Here is a 15,268-nt window from a genome sequence, read left to right as displayed (position 1 = left end):
AGCTAAGGGACGTCCCACGATTAACATACATACATTTAATTGCACTACTTTAACTACATATCCTTGACAAATACATGCCTTTTGGTTACAATGTGCAGCCTTCTTCTTCAGTGTCTTATACTAATAGACTAGTTTCACTAAAGACGCCAGTATTCATCAGAATTTTCCTCGGAATTCAATTTTTTGCAATTTTTCAGAATTCCTTTAGAATTCCCATTGGAATAATTCTAAGAATGTAATTTGCAATCGTTTCAGAATTCTCTTGGAATTCTACTCAAAACTCTCCTTAGAATTAACTTGCAGTTTTCCACACAAATCCTGCAAATTTTCTCCAAACTTAGTTTAGTGCTTACGGAGTTCGTGCTTCATTATAGCCTAGTATCGATTGAGATCCTTCGGCACGGAATTGACCCCATTCATCTTGTACCACTCCATAACGTCGTTGAAGTAGTGGCAAGAGGCTAGATCCGGCTATACCGGCTTGTAGGAACGTTGTGTGATTTGAGAAACGGAAGCAGTCGTTTCTTCAGGCACTCATTCATGTAGACTTGGGCCATTTACGGTTGTTGTTGTTACGAAAGGCTTGCTCCGTTTTCCGTACGAACAAATCGCCTGCCAAATCATGAATTTCTTGGGGAACTTCGACACTTGCTGTTTCCTGAGGGACTCTGAAATATCGAACTTGTCTTTCGCAGTCACATACTGATTTCCCGGAATTTGAATTTATACAGGCAGTGTGGTTTTGTCAACAATATTTGTGTGTACCGCTTACGTGCCCGCGTTCTAGCTGTTCTATTCTGTGGTTCATTGCGGTTTGATGCTTTCTGAACCTTGAGTGAACGTAGTCCTGCTAGGTTTCTTGACTTTCTGCACGACATCCCTAACGGAATAATTGGGTTTGCCTTTGAAGGTAGCAACCACTCTTTTGTGAACTTCAACGCAGTATAGAACACTTTTTCTTGCATTCACTTGCTTCCGATCCACAGTTAAACGTTCTCCAGAACGTTTTATGACACGAGAAACAGTTGATTGTTGGATTCCCAACATCTTTCCGATGGCTCGATGCGAAAGATGTGGGTTGTTGAGGTAAGTGTGCAAAATGTTCTCGTGCACGCGCTGTTCCTGCGATTCCATTTTCAAAACTACAAGAAATTTCACAATGAAACTCACGCAGTGTAAACAATACACGCGAGGCCATCTCACCCAAATTCTCATTAAAATTAATTTCATATGGCAAAATGTTACAGCTTTGTTAAAGTGATGCAATTTAACTGTGGAAACCCTTTATTGTAGAATTCCAACTTACCTGCTACCACAAACGGTGTAGGTGTAGATTCCGCGACAGCACTGACCGTACGTCGTTGGTAAACCTTAGCGCATCTAGTAGAGGTAACAGTGACAGCAGGCAGATGTCCATCGGGTCCGAGAACCAGGATTTGATTGGTATTGCATTGTTCGGGAAACACCGATACGCACCGGGTGAGTTGTCGATGATGAATATCTGGCAAGAGTGGAAAAAAAAATTTAATTTAACGATAATCTTATTTTAAGCCAATCAAAATCATCTGCACAATGCTTACTCTGTTCAGATCGCCGCAGATTGCCGACAGGTCCTTGGTGTACGAGCCAAAGTCCGGCGTACAGTGCTGTCGGTAGTAGCGACGCTTCAGAATGTTGCGACCATTGTCAAGCTTATCGGCGACCGCAGCGCCGTAGATTTCCATACTGGCGGTGAAAACGACTAGATCGTACCATTGCGATACCTGCGAAAGTTACGAGCATTAGTTTACATTTCGAGCTAATGTTATTTTTTAATCAAAGTAAAAGCTAGTTTATCGAGTATCTCAAAAAGCAACAACCATGAATGTACCCCCTACGAGAGCGATAATGCTTATCAACCTTATCACTAGGTGAGGACTGTGAGTGAGAAAACCGAACAAATTCGTCAACCGTGATGGTGCAACACAATCATCAGCTTGATTCTCGTAATGAATAGCATAATTCACGCTGAACTTTTCTTATCTGTGCCAAAGACTGATAAGATTAACTAGCTAGAAAGATAAGTTAAGTTAAGTTTTCTTTATTAGGGAGGCAAAGCTAGAAAGATAAGACATCGAATACGCCCTATAGAAAATTGAATGGCCGAATTCCAATTTGAATATAGCGAACAATTCACGTGTTACTTTTCAAAAGGTCCTAAGTAACAAATGTAGACATACGAGTTACTCGATAAAAAACTATTGCTCTTCTATCATTGTATGTGATTCAAACACACCCATTCAAATTTACTTTCATGTATTTAAGATAATCAGAGATAAAAAAATTTCATATGTACAGTTTGAACTGATGGGTTCTGATTGTTACTTCGTACATTTGGACTGCCTAACACGATTGGGGCTCATTTTCTAAAGGCGGGGCATGGTTAGGTTAGGTACTCTATTCTGAAATCTGTGAAAGGGAATCTAATATCATGTAGAACAAAACTCGACTACTTTTTCGAAGGGACGTATCAGCTTTTGTAAACAATGCATTTGATCGTCGATTTGGCGTAACTGGTCCACCACTATCAGGTAGGGGAAAATTTCCCCTATATGATGGTACTGTTAGAATGTGTGGGCGAGCTACCAGTTACGCCAAATCGACGATCAAATCCATTGTTTACAAAAGCTGATACGTCCCTTCGAAAAAGTAGTCGAGAAAACGTGATTATGTGCGTTTCCCTTGCAAGGCGTTTATGCGGAAGTTGTGCTGTCTCTGCTTAATCCGTTCTTGTAGTCATCTCTGGTAGATGTAACAATAGCTGCAATGTCCAAACTTACGACTGGATGCTTTCCTTCAGATAACAACTTAAGTGCGGTAAAAATCGATAGAACTGTTTCAAACACATCGTCGGTACTTGAGCCACCGACACGGTCATCTCTTTTTGCCAGTGGTGGCGGAGGGAATACCCCTCACCATCCCTCTCCAACGGGGGAGTTTGGTAAAGAGAGATGATCAAAACCGATTTGTACCTTCCTAAAGTTTTCCTTGTTCGCTTTCTACTCTAACGGAACTATCAATTCTATGCTTTCATCTCCTCATCTATCGTATAAAAATTACCACTTTAGTCTGTTATTTGAAATTAGCATCTTCAACTAAGTCATCTCTTATTTTACGCTTGGCGGAACGGATTGTGTCCCGACATACATTGCGTTTTAACCTGTAGTCTGCAGCTACAGCCTGGGCGTATTTTGAACTAGTACTGTGTGGTGCCCGTTCATCGCTCACTTTAGACCAAAATCAAGTTCACATCGTTAGTAAAATTACTTATGATAAGTATATTAAGCATATGTTTGCACTAGCTTGAAGATCATTATCATAAGAATACAGCTAAAACATAAAACATCCAAATTGTATTCAAGACATATTAGTGCATGTAACCAGGGTTTTCATTCACCGCTCATGTCGTAGTGGAAATATTTACTTTTTGGACTGTCTATCTTTTCTGGCCATTTAACGCGTTATATGGCTTGTAAGTTATTAAGGTATTAGATATTGAACTCGCCTTTGATATGAAATATTGGAAGTAATATCTATTTTAAGTTTATTTTTGGAGTGAGCGGTGAAGGGAACCCTTGATCGTTGTAGGGCTCTATTAACCGCTCATATGGATGTAAACAAAAGTTTTTTTTTTCAACAATAAATAGTGAAATAAAAGTACCGATGGTTAAATATGATCTCTAGGCAACTTAAACGAGTGAACAAGTCGGTTAAACGCATGTTTAGAACTTATTTTAGGATCTTTTTCAACCAATTTTGACAGAATGAGTGGTGAATAGGTATCACACCACAATATCATTGAAGCATCCAATAATTTCATAATTCGGATAAAAAAATTTATAGCCAAGTGAATCGAAGCAACATATAACAGATCAATATATCCATAATTAAAAGCAGTGATGAAGAATTCATTCGATCAAGGACATAGAGTAAATATTTACCTTCTATGTAACTTTTACATTATAATAGTTGTTAATTTACTGTAAAATGTATTAAAACCGTTCACTCCCATACAATTTACTTACTACCTCTTACTACCAAGAGAGTAAACTACTTTGTCTCTCATGCAATTCTCTCTCTTACGAGCTGAATTTCTCAACATGCAGGCCTGGTAGCGATCACTGCTGTTAAAAATAGTGATTTAATTGAGCATTTTGAAGAAATAAGGGATCAAATAGTGACTTATAGTTGTAAAAATAGTGACTTAAAAGTGACCTAAAAGTAAATTTTAATGAAAACTCTTAGGAATTTCTGAGGAGCTTCAGAGGAAAATTCCAAGGGCATTCTGAGCATAATTCATAAAGTTTGTGGGAGAAAACGAATCCGGAGCATAAGTCCTTGGATTTTTTTTAAAAATGCTAAGGGAGGATTACAATTAAATCTGAGAATAACTCCAGGACATCTTCACAGGAATTCGGAAAATTAATTCAGGAGAGTTTGTCAAACAAATTATGAGAGGAGAAATGCCAATTAATTCTTAGGACACTTTCAATGTGAGTAGAAACCCAAGGGAAGGAGTGAGATTGAAAAGGAAATCTGAAATGAATTCAATGCATATTCGGAGAATCTTTCGAAAGAGTTTCTTATTGTGGAGAATTCCAAGGAAAACTAAAAGAAAATTGAATTCGGAGGATAGCTTCACCAAAATTTTGAGGAATATTTCAATGGAAATCTCCGTAGAATATGGAATGGACTATTTTGAGGTTTTCAGAACTACTTGAAAGTTCCCAATTTTTTCCTGAAGTTCATGAAACTGCCTTGAAGTTATTTTGTAGTTTGAGAAAATAGCCTGGAGACTCACAATACTTCTCAAATCAAATTCTTAAAGTTCCCTGAACTTTTTAGGACTTCCTAAAGTTTCCTAATTTTTTTCAATGACCATGGATCTCTTCTAAACGTTTAACAATTTGCTGAAGTTCTCTAAACTTCTTTAAAATTTATGTGACTTCTTTAATGTTAACGGAACTGCTCTGAGGTTCTTTGTTCTTTTCTGAAATTCTCAAAACTTCTAATGAATCTTGTTGTATTGCGCTGAATTTAATTGAACCGCCCTAAAATGTTTAAGCTTCAGTGAGCTTCTGAACGTAAGCGAAAATCTGGGAACTGATTTAACTTCCCACTAATTTTCTGAAACTAAAGGAACTGGCCTCCCCAATGTTCATAAAAAATCCTGAAGTTCGCGGATCTCTCCTTAAACTCCATAGATTTCTATAAAGTTCTCGAAATGTTTGTGAAGACGACAGTCTTTCTGTGAAGTTTTCGAAGTTTTTATAAATTTCTGGAACTTTTGTGCTACCGCAATTTTCATGGAATTAGAACGAAATAATTAATATAGTTCTATGATTTTCATTGAAGTTTTCAAGATTTTTTTGAAGTTCACTTCCCTTAAATTATCGACACTTATTTAAAACTTCTTCAATAGTCTAGACTTTCCTGGTGGTATTTAAACTGCCTAAACGATTATTTAATTTCCTTTAACGTTCTCTAGACTGCCCTGAATTTTCAGTATTTTTTAAGAACCCCCGACTTTACTGAAATTCAACTATTTGCCTTGAAGTTTCGACAATTTCCCTTAATTATTATAACCATTATAAGCGGTCCCTAATTTTCCCTGAACTTATCAATGGTTACCTGAAGTTTTTTTTAAATTTGTTTAATAATCCGGCAATTTGTTTGATATATATTCATGATTCCCTGAGTTTCTCGCAACTTCTTTAAGGATTTTACAGTTTTCTTGAAATTGTTTGAACTACCCTTTGATTATATAATCTGTCTTGATGTTCTATTGAAGATCTCGGTTCTGCTGCCCGGAAATAAATGGAATTCCCGTAAAAACCTTTAAATTTCCCTGAAATTCTCTGAACTTCTGTGAAGTTTCTGAAATATTTCTGAAGTTTTCATAAATTCTCTGAAGGACTCTGTACTTCCCTGAAATTCTCGGAACATCTTAGGGGTTCTCTTTTTTTCAGCATATCATGGAACTGTCCTGAATTTTTCTAAATTTACGATTATATATATTCAAACTGCTCTAAAAGTCTGGAAACTGCTCGTAAGGTCTGAATTTCCCCAAAAAAATCTCTAGATCTAGCTTTTCTGAGGTACTTAGAACTTCTTACAAAATTGCACAATACCCCTCATGTTTTCTATATTTCTCAAGTTCGCTTGACACCTGTGAAGTTCTCTGAAATTCTAGAACTTCATAAATTTTCGGATGCTAAAAGAACAGCTTTGAGGTTCTTAAAGCTTCCAGAAAGTTCCCCATATTTTCAGCGTATTGACTTCCCTTATGTTCCCGCAGTTTGTTTATGGAGCTTCACTGAAATTCTCATCATTTCTTTTCATTACTCATTAATTCGCCAAAGTTCCTACGAACTTGAAATAAATCATTTATTTTTTTCCTTGATTCTGGCACTTTGAAAATTTTCAATATCTTGCACTTGTACATGCAATACGAAACTTCAAGATATTGAATACTTTTAGATCTTGGAATTACTCAAATTGGGGAAGTTTTTTACAACTTTATTAAGTGAGAAATTAAGCAAGTGATAAACTTCAACATTCAATGAATTTGATTGTAAAGCTGTTTCTTTAAAACTGATTGACATGTCTTAAAAACGTTTGGGTAAACTTCTGTTGTTTTTGATCTACAAAAAAAAAAGATTATTTTTAACGCATTTAAAAATTTATTATAAACCTGGAATTTATCCGTTAAAATACTGGAAAAACCTGGAAAAGTCAGATAATTTTATTTAGAAAAATGAATAGACACCCTGTAGATAGAGAAAGACGATTGAACGCCTAAAGCAAAGAATGATCAATCTTGAAATAAATTCACGCTAAAAAAGTTGAAAATAGTGACTGATTACAAGAAATAGTGACTTTAGTGACTTGGCCTTAAGAAAAGGGACTTTTTAGTGACTGTCACTAAAAAGTGACTCACTACCAGCCCTGCAACATGCCATGTATTGCGATTTGTGATATCTCTCTTACTCACAGACTTCAAAGTAGAGTACCTGACCTGACACTGAAAAAGTTGTCGGTACCCTTATTTATACATTAAGAACGACACTATAAGTCCTTCCTTTTAAGCATACTCGACACAACAGATAATTTCAAATCTCCACCCTTAGCGGGATTTCACGTTTTTTCTTTGATTGGAGCGGGGCTTTCGAAGAATTGTTGTGTTGAGTATGATTAAAATTGGGATTTCGGATGTGAATCTAAATGCATATTTAGAGGTACCAAACATGTTTACAGTGTCAGGTACTCGATTTTGTAATTTGCAGGCCAGTGACAAGGCCTATTCCAACAGCAGCGAGGCAGCAAGTCCCGGGCTCAAATCGTTTATTTTCCTGTGCTGGGCCCGCTGTCACGGTATAACATGTTGCCTACGCGCCTGCCACTGGGCTGGTAATTTGTGATAGGTTTGTTGACTTCACTGCCCTCTGTTAACAAGTACCGGAAATTTACGATAGATGTCGCAAAACAACATTTGTGATATCTGATGACCAATAAGCGCAGAAACAAAGTCCATCGTCTATCCACCACCATTTGTCAGTAATCCTTCAACCAATTGAGCTGACTTTTTGTGAGTGTTAAGTTTGTGGTGGCCCTAATTACATACAAAAAATAAGCTCAATTGGTTGAAAGATTTCTGAGAAATGGCGGTGGGTAGACGGCACTACCCACCACGCAAATCGTAGATTCCTGTATTGTTCTCTTACAGCAACTTACAGCAAAAGCTGTACCCTACCCAACCAAAACAAACAAATAAAAAAACAAAGATACTCACAATATCCAAAAAGTAGTCCACATGGGGCCGCTTGTGCACGAAAAACCGCACCGGATGCCGGTCGATGGTGACCTTGACGGTGAAGTCGTGCGGCGTGCCGGGTTTCACCGTGTTCCGTGGCATCGCGTCATGGTGCGAGTGGATCAGCGTCTCGTCCAGGTCCAACACCAGGGTCTTGCGCTGGACCATGCCGAGCCGGTGCCGGGACACCGGCGACAGCGGGAATAGTTCATATTTCACCGGTTGATGCTGTACAAACTAAGTCAGTCAGATTATCGTAGGAAAAGAAAAGGCAAATCATTTGGTGTGATGGTGATACGGTGGTGGCGGGTGGCGGTGGTTGAGCGTGAATTTGGTTACGGGGGGTAGTTTATTTCGTGTTCAGATCAACTAGCAGCGGGGCAGCAGTGGCAGTGAGATTTGCAAGGGGGCATAGACACGGATTTTTTTTTTCCATTTCGCATTTGTTTGTTGGCGAACATCGTGGATGATGAGAAGATGAGCAAAAATGAGAAAGGAAACATAAGCAAAATGGTCAAGCAGCAGCACTTATATTTGCGGTGGGTACTTTTGGGTCGAACAAAAAAAAAGACGAAGCAAGCGAGTGTGAGCGTGCCAAGTGATTTATTTTTGCAAGCGGCATGAACGTAAGTAAGCTTTGAATTCAAATGAGCGAATGAGTGGAGTTCCTTCCTCCAATAGGAAACGTTGAGGTAGCAAGGACAGGTACCTAGTATTGATTATACACACGGGACGCAAGATAAACTCGGTACGTACGTACGAGTAGAACGATGTTTTATTGTTCGTATGACAAGTGATTATATCACATTAACATTCAATTATTCGAACCGATGCGTAGAGCGAATAGTCAATCAATGAACTTCCGACAATACCTATTGCTTGAAGGATGCAAGTAATGCCATCACAGCTGAAAACTGGAAAAACCCACTAGCGAAAATCGGTTTTACTCTCGTTCTATACGTTATACATGGTGTCGAAAGTAGTGTGCTGTAATTGAACAATGATGCGCTATAAAGCGCACAACTTCCGACACTATGTATAACGTATGGAACGAGAGTAAAAGCGATTTTCGCTAGTGGGGTTTTCCCATTTTCAGCTGTAACGACAATATTTACAGATAAATGAGGACATCATCCACATAGCGCTGCAATACGGTCATTGACCGGCAGCTAGAAATCAAGAGGCCATCTGTTCCGATCCAGTGATAATACATGTACATACACACGACAAAAGAAACCCAAGAATTAATGATAAATGCATGTTGCATTTTTATCTAGAAGTCACAATCCATACTTTTTTCTTTCTTTTTTTTGTGGCGGTAGTTCGCGTATGTGTTGCTGCACTTGGGCAGACAGTGTGGGAATTTTTTCACAATCTGTCTAATTATTGTTGGCAACGGGCCAATACCTGAGCGAACAACAAGCAGACACGATGTTGGAAAAGGTAACAACATATCTCTCCAGTCGGAAAAGCGATTATGAGGTTATCAAATTAATGAAGCATTCGAAGGGGGTGCTGAGGTTGACAATGTTATCTCGCCTTTTTTATAAGTCCTAACTGTTTGTTCATTAACGCTTAAACCCCCAACGTCTGATACTGAAAATGCTAAAACATTGAATTTAGGAAATTAAATTCCCGGGAGCTCAAAATATGTTTCCCGGTTTTATATAAACTGATCAATATGATAAGAAACGAAATACCGGCATGATTGATGTCTCTGGTAAAAAAAATATGGCATTTTATTTTAACCCTTAGTCTGTGTCAAAAAAAAAAAAACTTGTCTGTACCTTAAGGTCAATTTGAACCCAAATTCAAATTGTAATATCTCAGCGAAGTTTCGACGGATTTTAAAATGTGTAGTGTATTGTAAAGTAAATTTAATGTACTTTCAGTTTACATTATCAAAGTTTATTTTAAGGGGTGGATCTCTCTTAGGGAGGGATCATTGTAAAAAATATGCACATGAAGTGGCATATTTTGATGTTAGAGATGTTTATATCACGAGATCTCAACCAAATAGGATGTTGCTTTCTTCTGCAAAGATATTCAATAATACAAGGTATGACATAATATACTTACTAGATGGCGCTAAAACGAAAAGGATCAAGTTGCGCCATCTTATATACACATCATATAACGCTATCTATAGATCCTTCTCATATAGATTGTTCCCATCTTGAGCAAAGTTGTTCAGATGGACAAGACCAATCTTAAAGTGAAAGTTCAGATCAGAATTTACTCACCAGGTGGCGCTAGTGAGGCATTCATTTTGAATTGTTAACATTTTGACTAGATAGAAGGTTCCCGTCTTGCGCAAAGTTGTTCAGATGTACAAGATATATATATTATGGTTAAGAGCTCAGCTCTTAATTCACTCACCAGGTGGCGCTAGTGTGACATTAATTTTGAATTGTTTGCCCTAGCTTAACATTTGTTCAGATGGACAAGACTTTTCCTAAGGTAAAGAGTGCATTTTAGAATTCGCTCACAAAGTGGCGCTAGTGGGTCATTCATTTTGAGTTGTAGCCCTAATAACATCTTGACTAGATAGAAGGTTCCCGACTTGGGCAAAGTTGTTCAGATGGATTTTAAGTTTGTTTGCCCTTAGATGGACTACATAGAAGGTTTTCATTTAGGGTAAAGTGGATCAGATGGACAAGACTTATTCTAAAGTAAAGAGTTTAGTTCAGAATTCACTCACAGGGTAGTGACAGTAATGTGACAATAACGTTGAATTGTTTTCCCTAAATTAACATATGAACTGGACAGAAGGTTTCCGTATTCCGTAAAGTTGTTCAGATGAACAACAATTATTCTAGACTATTTATGAGAAAAAGCAGAGGCGTCACGTGCCTCATTTGTTTACCTGTGCACCAAACTTTGTTCGTTCGTTATAGTTGACCACCACATATTAGTTTTTGTTTTATTTTTCAATGCTCCATGAAAGGGACTATTATATTACTATATTAATCACTACCTAATGTAACATTTAAAGTGCCTATCATCTTGTGTAAACAAAACTTGTATGGCCCTTTTCGCACTAACCGAAGTAGGAGGAATTGCAAAGCTTAACTAATTCAAGCTGAACATTGCTTTCGGTCCTAAGTAATATTGATCGATTCTCTTTGTCGATTTTCTCTTTCATTAATAACTTGAGCCCATAACCATTTCTTGTTGTGTTTGTCCTATTAGATGCTAGATAAAAGCTTCTTTTATCGTTAGGTGTGCTGAAAATACCTGAGAATGTCTTTACATGGCCGTGGAGATACAAAGAGAAAGTCAACGGGGAGAATCTGTCAATGTTACTTAGGACCTAATGCAATGTTCAGCTTGAATTATCGTTTTTATCAAAAGGCCAACTCTTTTGACTGAAGTGTAATAAAGAATATCCGTCAAACACTTCCGAAAACATTTTTTGATACAAAACAGTGTCAAAATCTAGCGAAAATTCAAAGAGTCCCTTGGGTAGCAAACTTGAATTAATCACCTCTTTATTCATCAGAACAACACTATCAGAATGAACCAGCGGAAGCTCATAAGTTTTGACAGGCGCACCGGCGCAACTATCGGTAATTGAGAGATTCACAGCTGACAAGAGAGTGAGAGCGAGCTTTTGCACTCTCTTTCTCCATTACTCTTTTCGTCTGCAATCAGATATCCAAGTGCACAGCGCGAAATGCACGCTTTAGGCACCCATACATCACAAATATTCTTCTAATTTAAACTCACACACTCAAACCGGTCTGCGAGAATGATACACGTCCAAAGCGTACCAGACTGCTGTTTCTGTGTTGCTCCCGTTTGACGCGTGACTGCGCCATGTATTGTGAAAAATTTGTGGTATGTTTCAAGAGGTGATAGAAGGTCTGCTTGGCTTACATCAGGCATATCATCAGGCTCGGCTTCCCGGGCTGCGATAGGTTAATCTATGACGAACTTCAACCACGCAACTTCGAAGTCGTAGCACTGCAGGAACTTTGCTGGACGGGACTAAAGGTATCGAAAAGCGGGCATCGAGCGGCTACTTTCTACCAGAGCTGTGGCACCACCAACGAGCTGGGAGCCGACTTTGTGGTGCTGGGTAAGATGCGCAAACGCGTGATTGGTTGGCAGCCGATCAACGAGAGGATGTGCAAGTTGAGGATTAAGGGCCGTTTCTTCAACTACAGCATCATCAACGTGCACTGCCCACACGAAGGGAGACCCGACGACGAGAAAGAAGCGTTCTATGCGCAGCTGGAGCAGGTGTACGACGGCTGTTCGCAACGGGACGTCAAAATCGTCATCGGCGACATGAACGCTCAGGTAGGACGGGAGGCAATGTATAGACCGGCAATCGGGCCAAACAGCCTGCATACCGTATGGAATGACAACGGCCAACGATGCGTGAACTTTGCAGCCCCTCGGAGTATGGTAGTTCGAAGTACCTTTTTCCCCCGCAAGGATATCCACAATGCCACCTGGAGATAACCTGACCAACACACAGAAAACCAAATCGATCACGTTCTAATCGACGGGAAATTCTTCTCCGACATTATCAACATCCGCACGTACCGCAGTGCGAACATAGATTCGGCCCACTAACGGTGCATAACACCTATCGAAGCCGAACGCCGCTACCCAACATTGAGCAACTACGGGACGCTGGAGTTGCCCAGGACTACGCGCAGCAGCTGGAAGTTGCACTACCCACGGAAGAGCAGCTGGGTGCAGCTTCTCTTGAAGATGGCTGGAGGGACATCCGTTCCGCCATGGGTATTACTGCTGCAGCGGCACTAAGTACTTCAATCCCGGACCGCAGAAATGACTGGTTTGACGGCGAATGCAAACTGTTAGTAGAGGAGAAGAATGCAGCACGGGTGAGAATGCTGCAACACCGCACGAGATTGAATGTGGAGCGATACAGACAAGCGCGGAACAACCAAACCTCGGTTTTCCGAAGGAAGAAGCGTCAGCAGGAATACCGAGATCGCGAGGCGATAGAAAATCGTAAACGACACACCGAAGTTCTACGAGAAGCTAAATAGTTCACGCAAAGGCTACGTGCCGCAAGCCGATATGTGCAAGGACTTGGACGGTAACCTTCTCACGAACGAGTGTGAGGTGATTGAGAGGTGGAAGCAGTACTATGACGAGCACCTCAACGGTGAAGCAGCAGAAAACGAAGGTGGCACGGCAACAGACCTTGGAGCACGCGCAGAAGACGACAGACTACCGGCCCTTGATCTTCAAGAAGTTGAGGAGGAGATCGGTCGGTTGAAGAACAACAAAGCAACTGGTGTAGATCAACTACCAAGTGAGCTATTAAAATACGGTGGTGAAGCACTGGCTAGAGCGCTGCACTGGGTAATTGCCAAGATTTGCGAGGAGGAGATATTACCGGAGGAGTGGATGGAAGGTGTCGTATGCCCAATCTAAAAAATAGGGCGACAAGTTGGATTGCTGCAACTGCCGCCGCCTGTCACCATTTGCAAGAGAGTTCGTGGGGCAATACTAGGCGGGATTCATGTGTGCCCGCGTGTTTTCGAACGGAAGGTGTTGCGTACCATCTACGGTGGAGTGTAGATGGATGACGGAATGTGGAGGAGGCGAACGAACCACGAATTGCACCAGCTGCTGGGAGAACCATCCATCGTCCACATTGCAAAAATTGGGCGACTACGGTGGGCTGGGCACCTCGTAAGAATGCTGTACGACGACCCAGTGAAAATGGTTCTAGAAAGCGACCCAACAGGAACAAGAAGAAGAGTCGCGCAGCGGGCAAGGTGGATCGAACAAGTAGAAGGTGAGCTGCGGACCCTTCGCAGACTACGAGGCTGGCAAAGTGTGGCCATGGATCGAGTAGAGTGGAAACGACTTCTTCGGAAGCAGAGGACAACAAGGCCTTAGTCTGATTGGTAAGGTAAGTACTACTTTGATTTCAAAATTTAGCCAGCCCAATTCTTATAAAAGGTTGTAACTTTGAGTGAACTTTTAGTCTATAAAATATACAAATTATTCAAAGTGTTTTACGCAAATTTTGCGATTTTCAAAGTTGGTTGGAAATGCTATCTAACATGAAGCTTTAGTGTGGTAATTTATTAGCTAGAGAAAAGTGTGAAGAGGGTAGGTTGATAGTTCCGCTAGAGTACGGCAGTATGAAAATTGCATGCCTGTAGATTTGAACAAAATACTTCAAGTCTCCTCATCCATTCATGTATGAGTTAGGTAAATAAGTGTGCGTTTGACTTGTACTGTCGCATTAATGGCCCTTCGCTCATTTTGAACTTCAATTCAATTTTCATACTGCCGTACTCTAACGGAATTATCTACCTACCCTCTTCTAAGACCATTATGTAGCTTATAAATTATTACACTAAAGTTTCATGATAGATAGAATTTCCAATAAACTATTAAAATTATATTGAGCCATTACAAAGAAAGTTCCTATCAGTACCTTTCAAATGACCTAAAGAGTACAAATATTGGACGCAAAATGACAGAGATATGAATATAACACATTTGCATGTTTTTTGGTGTGACACCAAACTTATGATCCGGAGTATACCAAGCTGAACAATGCATTAGATCCTAAGTAACATTGATCGATTTTCTTCAATAACTTGGGTACTGAACCGTTTCTTGTCGTGTTTTTCGTATTTCTAACTAGAGAATAGTTTCTTTCATCGATTTGTGTGCTGAAAATAGCTGGGAATGTCTTTACATGGTTGTGAGGATGCAAAGAGAAAGTCAACGAAGAGAATCTGTCCATGTTACTTAGGACCTAACATCCGGCGCCGGTGGTGTAGTGGTAAGCGTGACTGCTTTCTAGCACCCCGATGGGTCTGAGTTCAATCCCAGCCGAGGTCGGTGGGATTTTTCTAAGGCATAAAAATCTCTGGTCACGTCTTCCTTCGGAAGGGAAGTAAAGCCGTTGGTCCCGGCCCATGTGTGTTGAATGGGTGCAATATCCTACGCAGGTGTGGAAGCTGCCTTCCTGCACATTCGATTAGCGTCAATGGATGGCAATCGATGTCCGTCGGTGATTGGCACTAGATTGCGGAACAGAGACCGACGTTAAATAAAGAAAAAGAAAAAAACTTAGGACCTAATGAATTGATCAGCTTGATATGCTAGAATAAAATCAGGTTGAAAGAAAATTTCATACGAAAAAGGTCTTTTTATTTCATGGAAGGTAGAATTTGAAAATTGAAAATAAAATAGGCCCCTTACCATAAAAAAATAGACCAGAGCTCCTAAGGATAGTTAAGATGGTCCTAACTTGGAATTCTTCCTAAAATTCTCCAGAAATTTTTGACAAGGTGCGCATTAGGGTGCTTCATTCTGAAAAAAGTGATGAATTTCTGATGGGCCACCCTCCAGTTCGATTCATAGCCCCAAAATATGAACCTGTGCAAAAATTGGTAAAGATTGATG

At 39.9% G+C, this 15,268-nt stretch overlaps 1 protein-coding gene across 2 annotated transcripts in view; it reads right to left on the bottom strand.

Annotated features, from left to right (window-relative positions):
* Window positions 1–1,306: 1,306 nt before the first annotated feature.
* The window catches only part of LOC135714356 (CTD nuclear envelope phosphatase 1 homolog), a 28,888-nt gene continuing 14,926 nt past the window's right edge, over window positions 1,307–15,268 (bottom strand). Inside the window, exons 2-4 of one of the 2 annotated variants that reach the window (XM_065237705.1) lie at window positions 7,832–8,089; window positions 1,581–1,763; window positions 1,307–1,501 (exon numbers count right to left, since the gene is read on the bottom strand). In XM_065237705.1, coding sequence (XP_065093777.1) covers window positions 1,310–1,501; window positions 1,581–1,763; window positions 7,832–8,089 — 633 coding nt within the window. In that variant the 3' untranslated portion in view covers window positions 1,307–1,309. The remainder of the gene's footprint in view (window positions 1,502–1,580; window positions 1,764–7,831; window positions 8,090–15,268) is intronic. The other variant, XM_065237713.1, reaches the window with a different exon arrangement.

This window comes from Ochlerotatus camptorhynchus, unplaced genomic scaffold (genome assembly GCF_037179485.1).
Source record: "Ochlerotatus camptorhynchus isolate MF236.1 unplaced genomic scaffold, CSIRO-AGI_Acam_v1.1 ptg000044l, whole genome shotgun sequence".
NCBI lineage: Eukaryota > Metazoa > Arthropoda > Insecta > Diptera > Culicidae > Ochlerotatus > Ochlerotatus camptorhynchus.
This window is presented reverse-complemented; position numbering and strand designations above follow the sequence as displayed.